Raw genomic sequence first — 22107 nt, forward strand, 5'->3', positions numbered from 1 at the left:
ACTGCTGCTCTGGGGTTTTTTTTCTAGCTCAAGGCTCATACTTTCAGTCTTGGCAGTCTTGAACTTAGTTTAGAGTATGAAACCTCATAAACAGCTGTAGAAAGTTAAACAAGTATAAATATTGACATTACCTCTTGACTTTCTGTCAGGCAGATAGCTGTGGCATACGTCTGCATGTGGAGATCTCGGAAACCTGAGACTATAAAGCTATAAAAAATGAACAGTTTTAAAAATGTTATGATTTCTCCTTTGTTTTGATTTATGTACAGATCTTGTGTCAACTTTGAAATAATGAATCAGAGAATGACAGAATGGTTTGGTTGGAAGGAACCTTAAAGATCATCTAGTTCCAACTGCCCTGCCATGAGCAGGGATGCCACTAGGTCAGGTTTCTCAAAGTTCCATCTAGCCTGGCTTTGAACTCTTCCAGAGAGGGCACATCCAGGGATTCTGGATATCTCATCCCTGGAATGTCAAATACATTGACATTTTGCATTTCCAGAACAGTATGAAATAAAAGAAGTTGTGTGAAAGCCACATTACAGTACAAAGTTGATAGTTAAGTGCTGTTGGAACTCGTGTATAATTAGATACACCACATTTGAGATTTAGGCTTTTTAATGTTTTTTTTCAGAATGTTCTTCCTATTCATTCAGCTAGTTTAGCATCTGTACTTTATATTTAATTCTACTGTGACCTAACTTATGAAAAGAACAATGAAATCTTCAGAGATTGATAGAAATCTGATAAAACCTGTGAGGACTTTGTTACAATTAGCCCAATGCGGATCTGATATTTCATAGAATTACCAATCACAGCTAAAGCCCATTCATAACGGGCCTCAAAGGTCATTTATACACAACTGTGCACACTGATGAACTGATTTTTTCCCCATTTTTTTTCCTCATTAAACATCTTGATGATCTCCAGATCATTGCTATCAGACTTTTTCACCTCATGTTTCACCTTGTTTTCCAAACATTTATGAATATGTCAAGCTGTATGGAGTCTGCTGTGAGTGCAGGGAGGTTCCTGCTCACTCCTCCCACTAAACTGATAGTCTGGTCTTGCTGTACATCTCTTCTAACAGGGTGGGCACTCACATGAGGATCTTTCTTCTTCCATTCAGCTTAGGCTTTTTGGAACAATGTGGGAATCTTGTTGAATGCCATTTGAAAATTCACATTGATCAAATAAATTATGTAACAATTAGAACTGGTTCTGTCTTGCCTGTGTGTTTATTTACATCTTCAAAGGAACTTTAATAAATTTATGGGGAGCAATTTGTCTTTCTAAAAGTAATGTTAGTACTTTTATACTTCGATTACTTTCATCCTTATGTCTGCAGATTTATTTCATCTTATTATTTCTGCCAGTTTGGCTAACATAAATATATTATTTTCCTGGTCTGTAATTACAGGGCTCCATGCTGTAGACCTTAGAAATAATTCAGTTTACTTTCTAAATTTTCCATTCCTTTGCTACAAAGTCATTATAAGTAAGAGGTTGTGTGCCTCCGTTAATAATTAAACTATTGTATTCTTTAACTTCTTTAGAACTGTTGGAAGAATACCGTCTCTTCCTGATGACTTTTTTTATCAATTTTGTGGATTTTTGATTGTCTGATCTACTAACACTGTTGTTTGAGACAGATCAACGCTGCCTCTGGTAAAGAAGATACCTGATTTGTGAGTCTGCTTAAACTTATATTGTATGATAAACAGATAGGAAAAAAAGTCAATATTTTGCTTGCAAAGTGCTCTGTAAACAATTCTGTCCTATCTTACTAGTCATTACTGGATTTTTTTTTTTTGCCTCTTTTAAACATACACAAACTACCCTTCTTCTCAAGATAACTTGAGAAATTTTTCAGCATTTTCAGTGCTGTTGAAAACACTAAGCATTTTGTATCTGGAAATGTGTGCTCCAGGCATATTTCCATAACTGGATGAGTTTGGAAGTTATTGCAATTTAGGAGGATTTTGCTCTAGACTTTAAATAAGTGGGAACAGAATAAAATAACTAAATGAAATTAAAAAGAAGTTAAGGTGAAAGAAGGATCAAACAGAAAAGAATAGTTTGGGAGAAGGTAGATGTGGATGGTATCTCAGAGGAAATTTTGTGGATTTAGAGATTTGAGAATTCAAAAAATGGGTTACTTTGAAAATTGAGTCAGAATGGCATATATGTGCCCTTAAAAAAAGGTAGAAATGTTACATTGCTGAGAAAGAGGAAGAAAGGGGAGAAGTACTTAAAGAAGACTATGGACATGCTGTCAGTTAAAATTTTATCTAGATAGTTGAGGAAATTTGTTCCCTAGTAGAATATTTTGCTGAGTAGAAAATGAGTTGAGGTAATTTTGCATTCTTTTAAATGGCATGGTGGTTTTTTCATGAGAGAAGGTATTACCTTTGGAGCATTTTTTGCCTTTATTATAGTTTTAATAATAACAACTTCTCAAAATATGTTTGATAGTTTTGAAACAGCAGAGAAGTGTTTCTAAAGTCATGCCTGATTTTTAAATACTTGCAAATAACAGAATATACTGTTAAACTGACTATAACTCATTTGTTAGAGTGGCAGTCATTATAAAAATAGAGAAGACAGTTAATAAAAGTGAAAAAAATGAAGATGTATTTGTAATTAAATAAAAGCTATTTATTGATAGTAAAGGAAAATGTTAAGTTTACCAGAGTGACTTTTAAGCAATTTTAATGTCTGAAATGACACATGAAATGGTAAATATTTCTCTTATAAAAAGCAACATTTTTTCTGGCCATTTCAAAGCCAGGATTAATTGCATAGCTTTTCATTCATGAATTCAGCATAATGTTCTCTGCAAAGTTAAAAGCTTTTTTCTTTGTCTCTGTGACAGAAAGTACTAGCATTGTCAATTGTCATTCTTGAATGTTAATGAAAATACGTTTAGCTCAATTGCAGTCCACTATATTTTTACATATCAGAATTATAATTTCAGGTTTATTTTCATTTTTTTCCACAGTATATTAATGAAGAATGATGCAATATTAATGCTTTCTATGTACAGCCTTATAAGAATCTTCTTTAAGGAGTTGCAGTAAGACAAACACTGAAAATAGTTTTTCTCTGGTACAATGTGTTGAAGCAGAAGAACTGGAATAGTCCACCTTTGTACAAGCTAAGAAAATGTTTGCTATTTTGTGAGTGGAAGCAGCTCAGGAGTGAATTGAACTTCTGAAAATGCGGCCATGGACTGGTTCCTGGCGTTGGATTATGCTCATCCTGTTTGCTTGGGGAACTTTGCTGTTCTACATTGGAGGGCACCTGGTACGAGATAGCGAGCACCCGGACCACTCCAGCCGGGAGCTGTCCAAGATCCTCGCTAAGCTGGAACGGTTAAAGCAGCAAAATGAAGACTTGAGGCGCATGGCAGAATCTCTCAGGTAGGATCTCAAAGTCAATAAAACTGCTCAGAAAATGTTTGAAATAGGAAATAGCAGAATTTAAATTGTAAGGGTTGCTTGTGGGAATTTTTGCAAGATTATATTTCACGTTTAAAAGTATATATTAATGTTTTAATCTGTGCTCTAAGTAGATAAAATATATTGCAAAACTTCTGAATAAATAATGTACATTTAGTTCTGGTCTAATGTAATCATTACTTAAGAGTCATTTAATGGTGTAGACGTGTTACTGTCACAATAACAAGAGTTCTGTAGGTGATTCACCCCTCAATGCCAACTTCAAACAAGTGCAATTATTATGACATTGATACAAATTAGAACATCTAGTTCTTTATACTTCTGCATGCAATAATTGGAAGAGCTCATTTTAAAATTGCTGAAAACATTTGTACAGCTTGTTGAAGATAAATGCTGACTTGCTGAAGATGATCTGCAATAGATTGCTGCGTTATACAAATCCTTTTATCTAAGTTTTCTTCCTTGCGTTGCTGCTAAACTTGTAGAAACACTTGTAAAAAAGTAGTATCATCTCCTTTTTTACAATTACACTGAAATATTGAAAATATTGAAAATATAATAGTCATTGAAATATAACCCGTGCAACTTACAGTGGCTGGAAGAGAGTAAATGGTTTTACTGGTGGCAGGGTACTGTTTGCCACTCAAGAAGGAGGCAGTAGAGGCAGGACATGCTAAGTAGAGGCTAAACTATATTTTAGGCAGTCATGATTTTTCTAAATACCTTTCAATATTTTACTAACCTTTAGTGAAATGTCTATGTGCAGATAAATATTTCATTTTTGATGAGCAAGGTTTAAGTGATAGCTTATGCTGTTGACAATTTCCCATGCTTTATAAAACGAAAAACCTCAGTTTGCATCTACTTTAAACATGCTACAGTATTTCCACATTCCTTCTCTATGATTCCATTAATGGTGTCAGGATGCTGGAATTAGATGCAGAACTGTGTGGACTGGACTCCGTTCAGCTTTTTTGGAAATATGTTCTTTAGCAATATTTCTGAGACATTTCCTCAGAGTGTTTCTATATCATAACCACAGTAGGATCTGAAATTCTGGTTTGAGAAAGCCTAAATGACTTTAAATACCAGTTGAACAGTGACTCATGTCCAGGTTCAGTTGTCAGTGCTCTCCAGGAGTGAGCCAGCTTGAGACTGGAAGACTTCGGGCATAGTTTTTTTCTGGAAGTAATGTGAGATTGCTGAAGTACTGGACTTTGAGGGAAATGATGCATGACAATATAGGGCCTTTCCATTATTTTTACTGTGCCAAATCCTTCGTACTGTTTACTTAGAAACATCAGAAATAGGTTTTAGAAATATCCTGGTAAACCTGTGTTACTAAAGTATTATAATATAATGTGGTACAGAATTTCAGTATTTCATTTCTTTGTTTGCCAGACAGAATAAGCTGTGTTGAAAATAGCTGTTAGCTTTAAAACTGTCCCATTTCTAGTTTTGTAGCACCGTGTCTGTTTAAAACAAGGCATTAACCAGCAGTCCATGGATTGAGTATCCGTGTCCTGGAAGAGATCACTGCTGCTGTGAGCATACATTATAGGAACAAAACACCTCTTAACTTCAGAAATCCAATTAGACAGAAAAGATTACTTTTGCTCCAGTTTACATCTTAAAGTAAAGATGTAATTTATTTTAGGCTTTATTGATCAAAGACAGAAAGATTGGAACTGTGATTTGAATATGATTTAATTGCTAGAATATTTTGTTTTGTACTGAAAACTTTAATTACTGATAGTGTCAGTTAAATCTGAGTGGTAAGACAACACTCTCTACATCAATAGAGCTCATAACAGGCATGAGGTAAAACTTGATTTTGCTGCCCTTTTCCACTAAGATTTTGTATCTAGAGAAGAAAACAGTGCATTAAAATTTTGTGTGGTTAAAACAGAGAATATATTATAGTATGCAACGGGGCTAAGATCATTGCTGAAATTAAGAATATTCCAAATCAGAACTTAAAGTTACTTGTGGAGGAGTTTATACAAAACGAGAGTGCGTACCTGTAAAATTGGAGCAGTAGACAAACATCTGATTAACAATACTAGTTAATTATACTAGTGAAAGTATTTTGGCACTATTAGATAAAACTTTTGCCTGGCAAAAAGTTCCAAGTTAACAGAATTTACCTTAGTGGGCGAAGAAGTTTTGTGAATGTTACAAAATTATCCTGATGAATAGTTGTTCTATTAATAATAGCTAGTTAGGGCAGGCAGGAAGGGGCAGAAGGCAGGTGTGGTTACAAGAATCAGTAGTTTAGTAAGAGTGTAAGTTGTTTTTTAATTTCCATTTTGAAGTTAGAGAAAATTGATATTTCATCTTTAATTGTTAATTAAAATGGTAAAATGCATTTCAGTACATTTCAGTTGCCTGGACTTTCCCATTACAATGGGTTCCTCAGACTCCCCAGCCTTCGTTATCACCTGATAAAAATCTTCTGAGATGGCTGAAAACAGGAGCTGGGCTGTGCTTGTTTGCATCTCTTAATGAATGCCAACATGCAATGACAAGAAGTGATCTTTCCACCCTGAGATTTGAATCCTCCTTTGCTGCCAATTTATGTGGCAGCCCCTTATGCCCAAAGACAACAACAAAAAAACCCCCCAAAAATCTATCCTTTGAAACATACCTTATGTGCATGCACAGCCAACCATTCAAAACTTGACAAAGATCATATCTGTGAAGAGGCTTTATAAAATCATGCTTAACCCTTTTCTCCTCTGTGATACTTAAATAATATCTGATTTTGTAATTTTCTCCTGATTGCTTCTTTTCACACAAGATGTGTAAGGAATAGAATTAGGGTTTTAGGGCAGGGGTAGGTACGTGTTTGGGTTATTCTGGTTCCTATCTGCTGCAACCATTTATATGTGTGTTTTCAAAAAATATGTTCTTATGAATTTATGGTTTTAAAAATAATTCGTATTTATTACCCACATTGGTTAAGAGTAGTTCATATTTTTGCAAAGATTTTTGGTGAGCATATTTTTTAATACTTATTTTCTAAGATGTATCTTTGCAAGAGTGCAAGTTAGAACAGTCACATCTTTTTGTAAATGGCCTGAGATTAAAAGTATTCCTTTAGGAACTGAGTCCACTTTTGTGGTGCAATTCTGATTACTTGAAATTGCATCAGGTACCACATAGTTTTTATGTTGTATTTAAAATGCCTTAGGTGAGAAGTTACTGTACTTTTTCTTTTGCCAATATGATGCTTCGTAAAAACCTTGCTTGTGGGCTAGAAAAAAGCACAGATGTATGTTAATGTTGCAGAAGAAAATGGAATTAAAGGTATTTTGTAGTGTGAGTTTTAAAAATTATGTGCATGAATATTGTGGTATGGTGAGTTTGGAGAGTTACCATAGTCTGTATATGATTATAAACAATATTGTGTGAGCAGATCTGAGTTGATTTTAGAAGCATTCTAGATTTCATTGGTGTAAAATAGTAATAAATCTGAGTTTTTTATAGGTTGTTCTTTCACTATTCTGTATCCAGTAGACCTGGAAGAGCCCTTTCAAGGACACTTATTACAGATGTAGTAGGTGTGACTGCAAAACTGGAAATCTTTACTATAATTTTTGTACTTATTTAAAGGAAACTTGAGAGGTAGTAATAATCAAATCAAAGTATTGCATAATGTTGTTTCCTAAAACCAGTAGTTTTACCTAAATGTTTTACTTGCTATTAGGATTATGATATGACTTCCAAAGACTCTGCCTGTTGCATATAGGTGATACAAGGCTTTTAGGAATAGGAGAGCTTAAAATTAGAACTTTTGTAATGTCCCATTTTCTTGGTTGGAAACTGTGAAGCTGCGTATGCCTTCATCCTTGTCCTAGCCTTTCTTTATTTTTGCAATACATGAATGCTTCGTAATATTCATGTGCTTCTTTGTGTATTGCTGGGTGGTAGTCAATTTTTTATATTTTAGGGTATTTTGATGGAAGATAAACCTGGCAGTTTAGGAACCAGTAATTTCAGAGTTCTCCTCAGGGGAATAGAAAATCTTGTTAAATGGATTCATACTGTGTTCATGTTATGAATACATCACATTTGGACTATATTTCCTTCCTAGACTCTTTTAAATATTGCATTTTGTAGAACCTGCAATTCTTTTAATAAATATGATAGCCTGTTTCTAAGTCTGAATTAGGAGTGTGTGTTATAAAGCAGAACAGAGGTGGAAAAGGGCAAAATGTCATCAAACACATAAAACTAAACACCTACATATTATTCTTACAGTTCCTAGTGTAGCTTCAGAAAGAAGAGATCAGATTTAATTTTGAAAGAGCACTAGAGTTGCTTTAATGTAGCAGGTGCTGAGGCTGGTAGAGAATCCAAACTCAAGATCAATTAATCATAAACAACTCTATTAAAGTAGTTCTGTCAATTACTCTGGGCAATTTTTTGGATCCTTTAAACCTGTAGAAAACATTAAAGGGGCTTGGATAGAAGAATGGTTTTGGGTTGATAAAAATTTAAATACTATAGTACAGTTTCCTATGACATGTATTTAAAATATCTCAAGTTTGAAGCTGAGCTTATTGCACAGTGTGGGAAGAATGATGATAATTGAACTAAATGGTGGTCACCTCTGCTCTTTTTACTGGTTTTTGTGCAATTCTGAGTTAAGGGAAGCAAGGCGTGCAGTGGATATAAATCAGTGCTGATGAGGTCTATGTTGATCTAAATTGATAAGGGATGTTGCTCTTTATTTGCAGATAACATTGACTCTTTCTTTCAGTTTTATTTACTGGGGAGGTTTTATCTAAGGAGGCTGAAGTGACAGCCTGTATTCTTTTTGTTTGTGTGTGCTAGTGGTCATTAATAATTGAACGTGATTTTCTTCTTGGGAAGAGAAAAAAGTGAGAGGGGAAAAGGCAATCATAATATGGCTGTAGGTCATTACAATCCTAGTTCCTTACAAGAACTTGGATATAAATGAAAGAATGAGAAAGTATTTGAGTATGAACTAGTGAAATCTTACATTTTTCCTTTTGCTGATAAATTGGTGTAACCTTTTAGATATCTTGGAAATAGGAAAAGGTTAGAATGGTTTTTATAATTTATGGATTTTTAAAAACTATTTTTACAATTATTTTACACAGTATGGCAGTTCTTCTAGCTAAATTGAATGTCACTATGATTAATTTTTAAGGGGTTCTTTTTGCCTTCAGAGATCCAGACTAGAGATCCATTGTTTTGTCATTGCCCCTTTGTCATTGCACCTGAAGGTGATGAGAAAGTGGCCTCAGTCATATGGATTATGTACACAGAATTATTTTTTAAAAATCTGGATTGCTGACAAAGGACAAAGCAGAAACAGTTTATCTCTACAGCATAATCTTTTTGACGTTTAAAGTTATCCAGTAATGTCTTTATTTGATGAGTTAATTATGGGAAAGATAATTTATATTTGCTATCAGATGGTAGGAAGCATGCAAACATCACACCTTTTAACTATAGAGAATTGAAATAAGCTTTGTTTATTAGCTTGATTGACCATTTAAGTGGCTTATAATGATGTTTATTTTGGATTCATAACCTAATTGCAGTTTTACCATTGTAATAAGTGAAGGATACTCTGTACTAGATGCTTACTGATGTGTTTTTTATTACTGCTTAGAATCATCCTAGTTTAGATAAATTTACTTTAAACTCACTTCTCATATTTTAAGGAGTAAAATAGTTGTCAGGACTTTGGTAAGAATTCTTTTTCCCATAAGAATTCCTGTTTTTCAACAGGCATTCTTATTCATGAGTATGCATAATGACTAGGATATTCTGCACTAGAGGTTACCTGCATGGATGCTATGAGACTAGACAAGGATTTTAATTCAAACACTTTTCCCTCAAATGTTATATCCAGCTCAGCTGAAGTACTTGTAGAGGGTAATAACTGCCAAGCTGTGCTGGTTGCAGAGAAGAATCTTTTCCCTAATTTTGAGACTGGATGAAAGTGAGGAAGACAGCAATTCCAAGTCTGATGAGGTAACAGATGTAGAGACACAACTGGAAAAAGAATAAGCTATCTTCGTTTAATCCTAAAATGATGTGATTTTTGGAAGTCTGAGCAACTAGCTTAGAGACTGTCCCCGCCTCCCACCTCTTTTATCTAACAGTCTAAGTATAATAAAAATTTTTATTGCAGTGTGCCAAAGCAAGAAGAATGTTAAATGGCAAAATGGTACTTTTCTTTTTAAGATCTTAATTATATCAAATGCTTAACATTACTGTGCTTCTTTCATATCATCCACAACCATCCTTCTGTAGGATTCTCTAATTGCTACTTTACAGACTTTCCTTATGCTAAGAGGATGTGTGCACTGTCTCAAGACTGCTTATGGTAATGATTTTCTATCCTTGCACCCTATTGTTCCTCACAGACTCTACTTTTAGGGTATGTGACTTGTACAGGATAAGCTGTTTCATTTTTTTCTGGTAATTTTATGGTTAGTTGTTCTTTCACAACTCAAATTGTGGTACCAAGCTGGCAGATCACAAACACATTTCCATCTGGTGGTTTTAAATTAGTGTAAGAATGTAAATGTTTTTCAATATACTTTTTAAAGGCTTGTTTGTATTGTCTTGTACATGGCAATCCAATACTCTATCTCAGTAGGATCTAACACCATACATTTGTTGTAGAAACAAATTTACAAATTGATTGTTGAAACAGATTATATTTAGGGAGTGCACATGCTTAAGATTAGGATATTTTACACAGTTCTGACATGCTTGTTCCATCATTGCATGGAAAAGAAGATGTACAAGCAGTTAATGATAATTCCTTTTTGTTTACCATGGTAGTTTTAGAACACAAATATTTTTTTCAGTAATTTAATTATCCCTAGTAGGATCGGGATAGGATAGCTTTAGTGGGAAGCTTTAAGACTGCAGAGTTTTTTAGTAAATTTCTGTCAGGCTATGTAGCTGCTCCTTCCTCCACCTCTCCTACTCCCTTCTGAAAAAACATGCTTGAATGCTATGCTTCATGTGATGCACTTTTCTGATGCTCACATTAGGTGTTCTCTTCACCTGTTCCAGGGAAAATGAACTTCTCATCACTCCCTGAAATTTTATTGGAATTTAGTTATCCAGACCTGAGAGACACTAAAGAAATAACATCTCAGTAGGATATTTAGAATGCTTGAATTTCTTTTTTACAGGGAAGGTGCTCCCTCAAACCACTGTTTTCTCTATGCCAGAGGCATCTTTTGTCTGTCAAGGACTCTTCCTGTGCATGGTGCTGTAAAACTCTGTGTGTTTGTGTGTGGAGAGAGTATCTGTTTCTTTTTATGCTCATATTCCTTTATGAAAGAAGAATCATCTTCATATTTTGCAAGAATTCTGTATTCTTTGCAGTTCTAAAGACTTCTCATTGCAGATCTTTTTCTTTCTGGGGTCAGCTCTTACATTATAAAATGTGGAATAATTTTTAACCAGAAGGGTAATTTCTCTTGAAATGAAAAAGGTTTTTAATTTCCCTGCATTAAATTTGAGGCAAGAAGATGTTAGCATCTAATTTTTAAACGTTAATAATTTTGCTTTATTAATATATGGATTCAAGTTGAGATGATGAACAAACTTCAGTAATGGCCTCAGGGCTGATTTATGGCCCATAGATTTCAGGATATGTGTTTCCATACTTCTCCTGTGCTCACATATCAGAAATTTGACAGATGGATGTTACAATTGCTGATGGTTTTTTAGGCGATCTACACTTCAGAATACCAGAGTTGCCATAAAAAAATCATGATAGTGGTACATTTAAGATGATTGGATCTTTTTCTGAGTCCAGGGAATACATGGAAATCATCCTGTGTGGATGTGTAGGAAGACATAACTGGAGATCAAGTGCTGGAGCCCTGGTTCTCCTAGAAGATATGGCCAGGGCTCAAGAGCAGAATGGATTTGTTTGTGTGCCACTCAGGTTAACAGTTAAACTGCCACAGATATTATTTTCACAAGCAGAGCCTTGGATTGTTCTTGTTGGTGAGTGGAAGTCTTGTAAACAACACAGTTTAGGGTCAGGACCTTGCAGCTGTGTTGTGCACTGTTTTTCTCCTATGGGATTGGGCTTTTAAAATCTTTATGTTAATATGTTTAATTTCTTCTGGTTTTAAGGAATTCTGATGAAGAATTATCAGTACAACAGTATGAAATAAAAAATTAGTGGAGAGCTGAATTGTTAATGCAAATTTATCAAATAATTATATTTATAAATCATGCAATTTCTTTATTTTCTGTATCCTAGGATACCAGATGGTCCCATTGATCAGGGACCAGCTGCAGGAAAGGTACATGCTTTAGAGGAGCAACTTCTAAAGGCCAAAGAACAGATAGAAAACTATAAGAAGCGGACAGGAGATGGTTGGTAGATGATTTTTCTTTTAATTCTAAAACAAGTTTTGATGTTTTGCTATTTCGTATCACAGATGTATTGGCTTCTTAACAAATAATTCAGCTACAATTACTGATGCTTTTATGCTTTTTTTTTTTTAAAGTAGGCGGCCTTGGAAAAGACCATGAAATACTGAGAAGGAGGATTGAAAATGGGGCTAAGGAGCTTTGGTTTTTCCTCCAGAGTGAACTGAAGAAGTTAAAAAATCTAGAAGGAAGCGAACTGCAAACACGCATTGATGAATTTCTGTCTGATTTGGGTCATCAGGAAAGGTACTTTCATTAGTTGGTTCTGACCTTTAATTTAACTGTCATTATTCATTCAAAGATGTGTGGCAATTATAGTTTTCATTGTTGTCAATCATCAGCCCTCCTTATTGTTGGAGTACCTTTTGTATTTTATTAAAATATTCTGCACGAGTTTTGTTTGTGCTGAACAAAATTAATCCAAGAACTGTTAAAAATTCAGTGACATCTGTCTGTAAGCATATTATAACTGTTCCCAACAGGATTGCAATGACAGTTTGTGTCTCATCAGTAAACAGTTATACAAAAATAGCTGAATTGACTAAATACACTACCTTAAATCGTTGCCCTGAAAAAAGCTGTCATCTCTATATATGAACATCTGTAATAAAGCAAGAGCCTTTGAAAATAATATAGTAAAGGGAAAAAATCATAAGAATTTTCAATTCCTTAGAAATAATGCAAACACTATTTAAAACATAAAGACAATATGAATTTGGTTATTAATATGGGCAAATAGTATAGTCCATTAAATTTTGTAATTTAATATTCCGCAATTCCAAAATCCATTTTGTCACAGATTGATTGAGTTGAAAGTGAGAAGGGACTATTCAATTATTGAGAGTTATTATTTATATAGAAGACATGATTAAATTTCATCCAATTAGTTCTCTGCCAAGTGCTGTTTTATATATTTGACTGAAATAAAAGTAGTGCTTGGCTGAAGTGGAATTTTCCAAAAGACTTGAGGTCTTCACTTGAACAGTGAATTGGCAGAGAAGTGTCACTTCCCTGGGCAGTTTCAATAGTTATCTCCTCTTAGAAATATTTTTTTCCACAGAACTTATTTCCATGTGGGCTTCTTGAACTTTAGGTCATGGATTCTTATGTACCTTTTAAACTATCTCTGCTAAAAACTGGAGCAAGTAGTCTAATACCAGACTTTCTGACGTTTGTCATGGTAACAGAATCACTTATGTGCATGTTATTGCTCTGTTTGTAAAGCCAGGATGAGGCAGTCACCACAGTGAAACTTTGAATAATGATGTGTGTGTTTGGTGCCAGAAGGTTCTTAGGTTGCTGCCTTCCAGGATGAGTTCTTTCCCTTAGTCCTTTCCATTGTACGCCAATGATTATTAATTCATTAAGTCTTAATTTTCCACCTTGACACCCTTATGTTCACATGTCACTGTACTTCAGGATGAGGTGAAACCCATTTGGGAGGTGCATAAACTCCTTCACATGGAGTTATAAAACTGCCCTGTAGACCTCTGGAAGTTGAGATGGATCTCACTGTGGTACTGAAAGAAGTTTGTATATGATGCAAGCAATCACAACTGCTCTTTTTTTTTTTCCTCTGAGAATTTTTGTGTTGAGTACAAATATTCTTTCAGTTGTCCAGGTGGTTATTAAATATAGAATAATCTGAAGGCTGTTTAGTCTTTGTAATAGATCTGTGTAGATCTTCCTATCTGGTGAGGTCCTCAAAGAAGACTTAAGTAATTTAAGCTAAAATCAAACAGCCATAAACTAGTTTTTTATTAAACTGAATCTAGACAATCTGTCTGCAGTGTAAAAATTCAAAGGAATTGCATTAGAAAAAAACAGATAAAAAATGTTTCTATGATATTCAGCCTGTGTTCCTGGTGCATTTGCAGTGTTGCCTTCAAGCAGTAGAATTGTGTTGTGTTGCAGAATGCACAATTTGGTTCCTCTAGTCCTGAGGAAGTGTTTTCCTGCACCTCTGTGGTCGAGCTGTCTCCTTCTTTCCCTTTAATCTTTCAGTGTTGTTGTGTGCATTGCAGGAAGATTCCCGGTCTGTGTGCACATCCTTGGGCATGTGATGCACTGCTGCCTCTGGGGTCTTCTTTGCCCTTACAATGCACAGTACCTCCCCAGGGAAGGAACAGTCTCATCTTCCCTCCACACTGTCCATCTGCTTGCTTCTCTAAAGGAACAGAGCATAAGTTTGGAATGAGCAAATCAGATGTTTGTCATTCACTTTGAGAAGCATGGGTTTTTGCTTTGTTTTTTTTTTTTTTTGGGGTTTTTTGGTCTGTTTTGGGTTGGGTTTTTTTTTCTTTTGTTTGGTTTTTTGTTGTTTTGTTTTTTACTTATTGTCTGTTTTGTTTGTTGGTTTGATCTTTTAAGTACATGTGCACTTCTTGAATTTTTTTAAAGGAATTAAACCTGTTGTCAAATGCTCTTTTGTTTACAGTGTTGTCTTAAAAAAGTTATATTTTAGATAAATGGAACACTGCAAGTGCAGCTGGTATTACTTTTATACAAATACATGCACATAAATATACATAAAGATATCTCAGAAATTTTAATATATATTATAATCTACTGCTTGGATTAGAAAGATTAGTGTTTATTATAAGTACTTAAAGGAGTTTTTCATGCTGTCCTTATGTGGGAAAACAAAGAAGTGGGTATCAAATGATGAGGTACCTATGTAAGGAGAGAGGCTCATGCTTATTTTGTTTTGTTGGTGAGGAAAGCCTTCTGGGTCATAGATTAAGACTTGCTTTTTAAGAGATTATAAACTTTAGTTTCTCTGGTTCTGGACAAATATTAGAGTTCTTTGTTAATTTTGGTGATGTTAAGCAAATTGTTTACTACTCATATGATAGTGCTTCTTGTTGGATGCTTTAATCACTGTTGGCTATGCCCTAGGAGCTGTGTGGATTTTCTCCAGGGCAGTGCTGGTCTCACCTAAGTATTTGTCAAGTATTTCAGTACTGATTCTGTTTGAGAAACAGTGTTGCCCAACACAAGATTTTCCTTGAGAATTACATAATTGTATTCTCACAGTTGCTATAGGAAAGGGGGCTGTTGAGAGTAAATTCATCTAAACATTGGAAAGACTATTTGATATTGAGTTATTAAAACAGAGCAAATTAATCCTCTAGTTGTCATGGTTGTTTCCTGTGTTGACAAATGTTGTTTGCAAGGTGGCTGTTACTGAGTTAGTTTCATTCCTTCTCCCAGGGAGTAGCTGTCATCAGGGATTTTGTGGTAGCTGACCAACATTTGATGCACAGTATTCCACATTATTTCCTTTGAATTACATATTTTCCTTGGAGTTTTTATTTGTTGATGTAAAATTTTAGGAGATTTAAATTTTTTCATATGACTTGAATAAATGTCTAGACTGATTTTTAAAAACACCCACACTTGCCCCCTTTTTTTGGCAATCAAATACAGATGAAACACAGACAGAGTTTTTTTCCTCCATTCTGCTTTCCAGGAAAAAAATACTTTTAAGTGCAGCTCCAAGATTTATTTTATGATATGAAGCAGCAACAGCAACAAGTTGATGTTGTTGGTTAGTAGCCCAGAGCAAGTGTGATGCAGCAGATATCTGCAGTGCCACTGAGTGAGGTTTCCTGCCATTTCAGCACCTGCAGTAGCCTCTAATAACCCTGTGCAGGCTCATCCTTTGTCTGCACTGAGCTATCTTGGGCTCACGGGTCACTTCTCCCTGTGCTTTTAACTCTCGGAGCATGGTAACTCCGGTGCTTTGGTATTTGCGTCTCTTCTAAGTCTGTATTAATAAGTTATCACAGTGATCTGTCACACTCCAAAAACCTTAGCAGATGTAGCTAGAAAATGCACTTTTCTGAGCAGTAACAATCAAAGAAGAAAGGACTCTGTGACTGTGTCTTAAAATAGCGCTACTTTCTAATCATTTCTGTGTGATAACACCTGTGAATTTTTCACTTCCCGGTTTACTTCAGGGTTTTATAATTTTTTTTTAAAGGAGATTATGGATACTGTCTGAAAACTCTTTCATGAATTTGTAACATTTCCTGCAAATCATTTGATACTTTTTATGGTTTCTACTGAGCAAAGCTGCCTTTATTTAATGTGATGAGTCACTGAGGCTGTGTAAGGACACTCACCCATTTCTCTTACCTCAAAAATTATCAAAGTAATTATAATTCCTCCATAAGGCTAATTATTAAAACTTAGCTACTGCCTTTCCTTTGTTGTGGTCACCATAGCCAGTAATATAAAAAACAAAATTTGGGCAACACTTTTTTTCTGTAGAAATAGGAAAAATTAGTTAAGAGCTGACAACATTTTTATTGTTGTTTTTTAATTGGTAAACTTTGTATTTTCGGTTATTTTTCCAATATTTAATGGAAATATATTTCTATAAAATATAGGGAGAGTACACTGATTACTTGCATCACAAGTACTGAAATGACTTAAGGCTAATGAAAGAGCATTTGAAAAAGGTTTAAAAAAGTGGCTATGTGGTTGCATGGCTGCTTTTAATGAAAGAGGATTTAAAATAAAAATAATGTTTGAACCTTGAAACCTTGACTTTGTATTTTTTTGTTAAACACCCAACTTGGTTACATCCTGATTGGGAGGAAAAACATATTTAAACTCCTAAGAAAATGCATTGGTTTCCTTTTCTAGTATGCCTACTAGCCTGTGTGTTTTCTATAAATAGGGAAACCGTCTTAAGAGCAAACCCTTAATGTGTCCAGTTATCTATATATAATGCATTGTATCAGAGCTAATCCATCGTTAGGTCTGTTCTAATTCTCTTTGAACTGTGTGTGCATGTTACTGTATTTTGTGTCTTTAATAGTTCCTGATTGAAAACTAGTTACCTGGTGATGCTTAAAATTAATTTTTATGCAAAGCCACAATGGGGTGTTTCAAGCTCAATTACCTTGTAAAAGAAAATCGACTTTATATAGTTTCAGATTACAATGTAGATAAGGTTCCTGCAGTTGATTGACAGAAGGTGAGGATTACTGCTGCTGAATAATTTGGGTAAAATGTTTAATACAATAATAGTAGATGCTATTCTGTTACCCTGCGTAGAAACATGAGGATAAAGACCAGAATGAGAATAAAATTACAGATCCATAAATCCAGTTATTAAATTAGCAAGAAAAGTTTATCTGATAACTCTGCTGATAAATCAAATTAGGGCAGCTCTATCTTTATCTCGATGTTTTCTGCTTCAATATTGGGTCATTGAAGTAGTTTACTAGTAGGGAAGTGCAGCCTCTCAATTATGGACACGGGGCAGCCTTGGCTAATTGGATTTGTGCTTCCAATGCTAACAAGTACTGCCAACAGCTTGACAAGACCACTTCAGATGTTGTTAGGAAATGTATTTTTCTTACCTTCAGACTGTTTTTTGGTCACCTTCCAAATTTCTCTGCCTTTGTTCTGCTGCTTCTCTTTCTAGTGCTCCAACTTTTGGTTTATCAAGAATTTCAGGCAATAAAAGCAGCATCTGAAGTTCAGATGAAAGTATAAAGAGAAGTGGTTCAAACTTATAACTTTAGCATTGTTATGGAGATATGTTTAGCAGTATTAAATATTCTCAATCTATGAAACCAGCTCTGAAATTAATGCTTCTGAGTTGGGCCATCTTTTACTTTTAGAATAACTGTTAACATTTCTAGAAACACTTTGAATAGTTTGTCTCTAGTTTTCTATTTCTTCCCAAAAGCCACAGAGATTAAAAAAAAAATTTTTCCAGGGTGGTACTGTTTGGACAAAATCAGTAATTTTAACTTAGCTGCAAATTTTAACAAATGCCGTGTATAATTTTTATTTTTGTGATGATGAGTTCTTTATCCTTTTATTTGGCCAATGAAATGTTATAGCCCTAAGAAGAGAATCTCTAATGTATTAGATAATCTCAATTTAATATTTCACAGTTCTTCAAAATTCATGTTTTGTAGTGTGGACTTGCATGGCCATGAGTCTGTTTAGAATTTCTAATTTTTAATTGCTGATGGGTGTGGAACATTTGTTATATGAAGGATGCAGTCAGTCTAGCTTGGCTGCTGTTTGAATTGCGCAGGAGGAGATGGGATGAAGAAACTGATTTTGAAGCTGCAATTGAAATACCTCTTTAATTTTCTTTGATTTAATTTAATGCTCCAAATTGTTAATGTTAAGATTGTTTTCTGCTGTTGTTTATAGGTCAATAATGACCGACTTGTACTACCTCAGTCAAACAGATGGAGCTGGAGATTGGCGAGAAAAAGAGGCCAAAGATCTAACAGATTTGGTACAGAGAAGAATAACTTTTTTACAGGTAAGAGGATAGAGCTTTTGAATCAAGGGAAACATTTTTTTCTTCTTACATATGTAGCGCTTAGCTAAACTTTGCAATAGAATAATTACATCACAGTTTAAAAGTGAATGTTGGTATGTGAAGGAATTATGTGGAAAATAAATTATTACATTTGTTTCAAACATTATTTTATGTGTATAGGGAAGGGAATATTCAAAGGAAATCATTGGGGTTTGTATTTTTGTTGTTGGCTATTTTGGTTTATTTGTTTCTTTGTGGGTGTTTTTTTGGATCCATGGTTTTTTCTGGGCTGTACTTACCTATTTCAATTCTTCACTTTATTGTAAAAAAAATTGTCTGGTTGATTTTTTAAAATTTGTTTTATTCTTTAGAGTACCAAAACACATTAATTTGTTTGCATAGTTTTAAAACAAAATTTAAAAGTCCTTGTATCAAACTTCTGAACTAGCAGCACATTTTTAAAAACATAGGGAAGCAAAATTGAAGTGCTTCTATAGTGTATTGTCTAGTCCTAGATTGTTTCAACAGATGTTTGAGACTTCTCTAGATGCTCATATTTTTGAGTTGATAAGGACTTTTTAATATGTGTGCTTGTTTGTGTGTGAATAAAATCTAAATAAAATGTGATCTGAAGGTGTTGGGACTTTTTTTCATGACTGAATGCATGCAGCTATTTATGTAGTGATCAAAAAGATATTTAATTTAGTCTGTTTTATTCGTACTTGGTTTATTTTTTATGGCATGTGTGAAGCTGTTTTGTATGGTCACTCCTAATGCCCAATCTTTTCTCTTGTGTAAATAGCTGAATTTGTTTCTCAGATTCTCATTATTTCACAGTTCAGCTGTTAGAATCTTCTCTTCTGTGACCAAGCTATGTATATGTTGCTTGTGAAATAAAAAAGACACCCTTCTGAGGAAAAAACCATCTCTCTAAATTGTGCAGGAGTCATCACTTTTATTGTACTTCTTCAACTCCTTTCTGAGAACTGTTCCTTATTTTTTCATTTTGATACCACTGTTTGGCAGTAGTATATCATAACTTCTTTTCATGCTGATAAATGTAGCCTTTCTCTACCTTTTCCTTGTCTTTCACTTTCCATTTGGTGTCCTGTTTAGTAATATAACTGTGCAAGTCATCAAAAAGAGCACAAAATTATTTGCTTTAACAAATATGCACCAACGTAAAGCAGTCAAATGGTTTGAAATTGCACACATTGATATACCTCTATTAATAATAAAGCTGTATTAAAAATAAAATAAAATGAAAAAATTTAACAACCCTTGTCCCTCAAGTCAATGCAAAAAAAAAAATATGGACCATATTTGTAATTGTTTTTTCGTTAAGTATGAAAGTACTGCATAGCTTTTTTTCTGGTACATGTTGAACATTGACAGCTGCATTATTTTGGGACATCTCCCTGGGAAGTCATTTAGCTGAATGATTGCGAGTAGTGATGACTGCTACTTCATTTGGATGACATTACCATAAATTTGATTTAATGAGGCTACATGAAACTAGTTTCCTATAGTTGGAGCAACATTTTAAAAGCTAGGACTTTATATTTAAGGAAAAGGCCTTATTTTCAGACATCTTTTTTATCAAACAGGTGTAGAAAATGCGCAAGAGAAGTCAGATAAGAGCACCCGTAGTGCTGTAATCAAGTGAATAAATAATTATGAAGGCAGCATTTTCTGTCCCTTCTCTTTTGTGCCTATTTTTGTTCTGTTTATTTTAGGAAGTTTGTGATTCAGCATGCAGTCTCACAATAGCAGAATATTTTTGCCTCTGATTTAAAAAGAATCCAAAACTTTTTGTTCAGCTTTGAAGGTTAAAAATGCAATCAGGTGAGAAAGGTTACTAAGTACTCAACAACACTTCAATTCTATTAGTCATAGTTTGCCATATTCAAGTCATATTCTGCTATACTATTTATTTGGGGCTTTGTATGTATGCAAAGAGCAGAAAGTTGGTCACAAGACTTTTTTCTGAGCTTTCTGGACTTTGCAGTATTTTTGTGGTTTAATGTGTCGCTTAGATTTTTCTGTCTTAAAGTGTATTAAATCCTCTCCTTCACATTAAAATTACTGATTAATATTTTTAATAAAAGTCCTCATGCTAAAATGACAAAAGCAATAAAAAATGCTTTGGGCACTTTGCATGCATGCAAGGGGAGGCACCCCATAGAACTGTAATTAATCAAATCATAAGTATATTATATGTTTTTAGTATAAAAACCACCTAAGGAAGTGTGGTTACTGCTGATATCTGTGTGAGGTTTTCTCTAGGATTGAGGAACATACTGTGTTAAAGTCCATGTGCATGCTGGGATGTTTCACTCAAGCTGAAACTTGCGTGTCACAGAAGGGTAGGTGCAAACTAGAGGAATTTTTATTAGAGGAAGGTTTGAGATCTCTGACTCTCAAATCAATTACCTACTATTTCTGACTAGGGAGAGAAGAATATTTTCTTCCCGCAGCTGAAAGAAACTTTTGGTGGTTTGTTTGGATTTTTTGTTTCTTCGCATGGTCTGCCTCCAAATTCTTGAGGGGAGCTGGTATGAAAAGGAAGGATTACAAATGGCATCACAAAATAAGGGGAATAGAAGATAGTATTAATTACGTTTGTGATAACTAAGATGAGAAAAACCAATATTTGACATATTTCTCTAAAAAATGTGATTTTCTAAGATTTTGAGTGGGACTCTCTTCTCCAGCAGACTGTGTAGCATCAAAGAATAAAATATCTGTTGAAAATATAAAAAAAGAGCAGCTTTGTTAATGAGTATCATACTGTGTTTATAAGGTTACTCAGTAAATGGTAGCAGATTGCTTGCCCACTCCACTCTAATCTGTTGTGATTCATTTGATTAAGTACATTTCTCTGAACTGTGTTCAGTTCTCTGAACTGTAAATTCACTAGCATAGTATTTTCTCATACAGTAAAATGTATGTTAAGGAGCAGGGTTTACTTTTGCCAGTTTGTGGTGTGTTTTGATGGCTGACTGCACACTTGAAAGCACTGGAGGATGGTGAGGCATTGAGGCAGCACTTGGGACAATATTCCCACCTGAGCCTGCTTTCTGTGAGTAGGCCAACCAAGAACCCTGGAAGAGGAGTGCAGTGGAAACCCTGAATTTTGTGAGAGCAGCAGTATATGCCCATGTTCTTTGTGATGGAAGACCATTAAATCCATCTTTCCAGTTGAAAAATCTACTTTTATTTTAGATGGTATTCTCTTTCATAGAAATAGGTAATTCTAACCATTTTGCTATTCTGAAAATTTGTTTATTTTTTCAGTTGCATTGTTCATAAAAGTTATTCTGGGGAAGATAAAAGGTGTAAACTCTGAAATGGCTTGATGATCTAATCTTCTATATATTGAAGTATGTTTTGTGTAATTGGTCAGGTGTAGGTTTTTTGTTTGGGATTTTATGTGGGTTTGTTTAATTTTTGTTAGGATTTTTTTTGGTATTTCTTTTTACTGCAGTTTTATGGCTGTTACATTACAGGACTTGACATTCATGGAGGTCCCTTTCATCCCTCTCTTGATTATATAGATCATTAAATTGGAGATAGGAGTGTGATCAGCAGTGTCATTATGGTTGAGAACAGAATGTACTACCCACTCAAATCAGGGATTTATAATCCTTTTCTGTGACTTTGTGACAGGAGGAAAAATCTTTTGTCAGTCTTCATTGGTTTTGAAATTGTTGTTCTTTATCAGCTCAATACTGGTTGCTTTGGCTGGCAGTTGTGGTTATGAACACCCAAACTATTCTGATGCTTGAAATGCGACTTTTCTTCCTTATCAACGGGTAGTATTTTCACCTTTTCCTGGAAACCAGTTGAAACTGCAATATATCCAAGTATCTCTACTCTCCTTTTCTTTTAAAA

The 22107-nt window shown here is 34.5% G+C and overlaps 1 protein-coding gene across 4 annotated transcripts in view; it reads left to right on the forward strand.

Moving 5' to 3' along the window:
- Nucleotides 1–22107, forward strand: part of FUT8 (fucosyltransferase 8) — a 97837-nt gene that overhangs the window by 48801 nt on the left and 26929 nt on the right. For 3 of the 4 annotated variants that reach the window (XM_064714476.1, XM_064714475.1, XM_064714477.1), the window contains 5 exons: nt 1557–1688; nt 3002–3422; nt 11740–11855; nt 11990–12158; nt 18099–18213. In XM_064714476.1, coding sequence (XP_064570546.1) covers nt 3220–3422; nt 11740–11855; nt 11990–12158; nt 18099–18213 — 603 coding nt within the window. In that variant the 5' untranslated portion in view covers nt 1557–1688; nt 3002–3219. The remainder of the gene's footprint in view (nt 1–1556; nt 1689–3001; nt 3423–11739; nt 11856–11989; nt 12159–18098; nt 18214–22107) is intronic. The other variant, XM_064714478.1, reaches the window with a different exon arrangement.

This window comes from Zonotrichia leucophrys, chromosome 5 (assembly GCF_028769735.1).
Source record: "Zonotrichia leucophrys gambelii isolate GWCS_2022_RI chromosome 5, RI_Zleu_2.0, whole genome shotgun sequence".
Classification (NCBI taxonomy): domain Eukaryota; kingdom Metazoa; phylum Chordata; class Aves; order Passeriformes; family Passerellidae; genus Zonotrichia; species Zonotrichia leucophrys.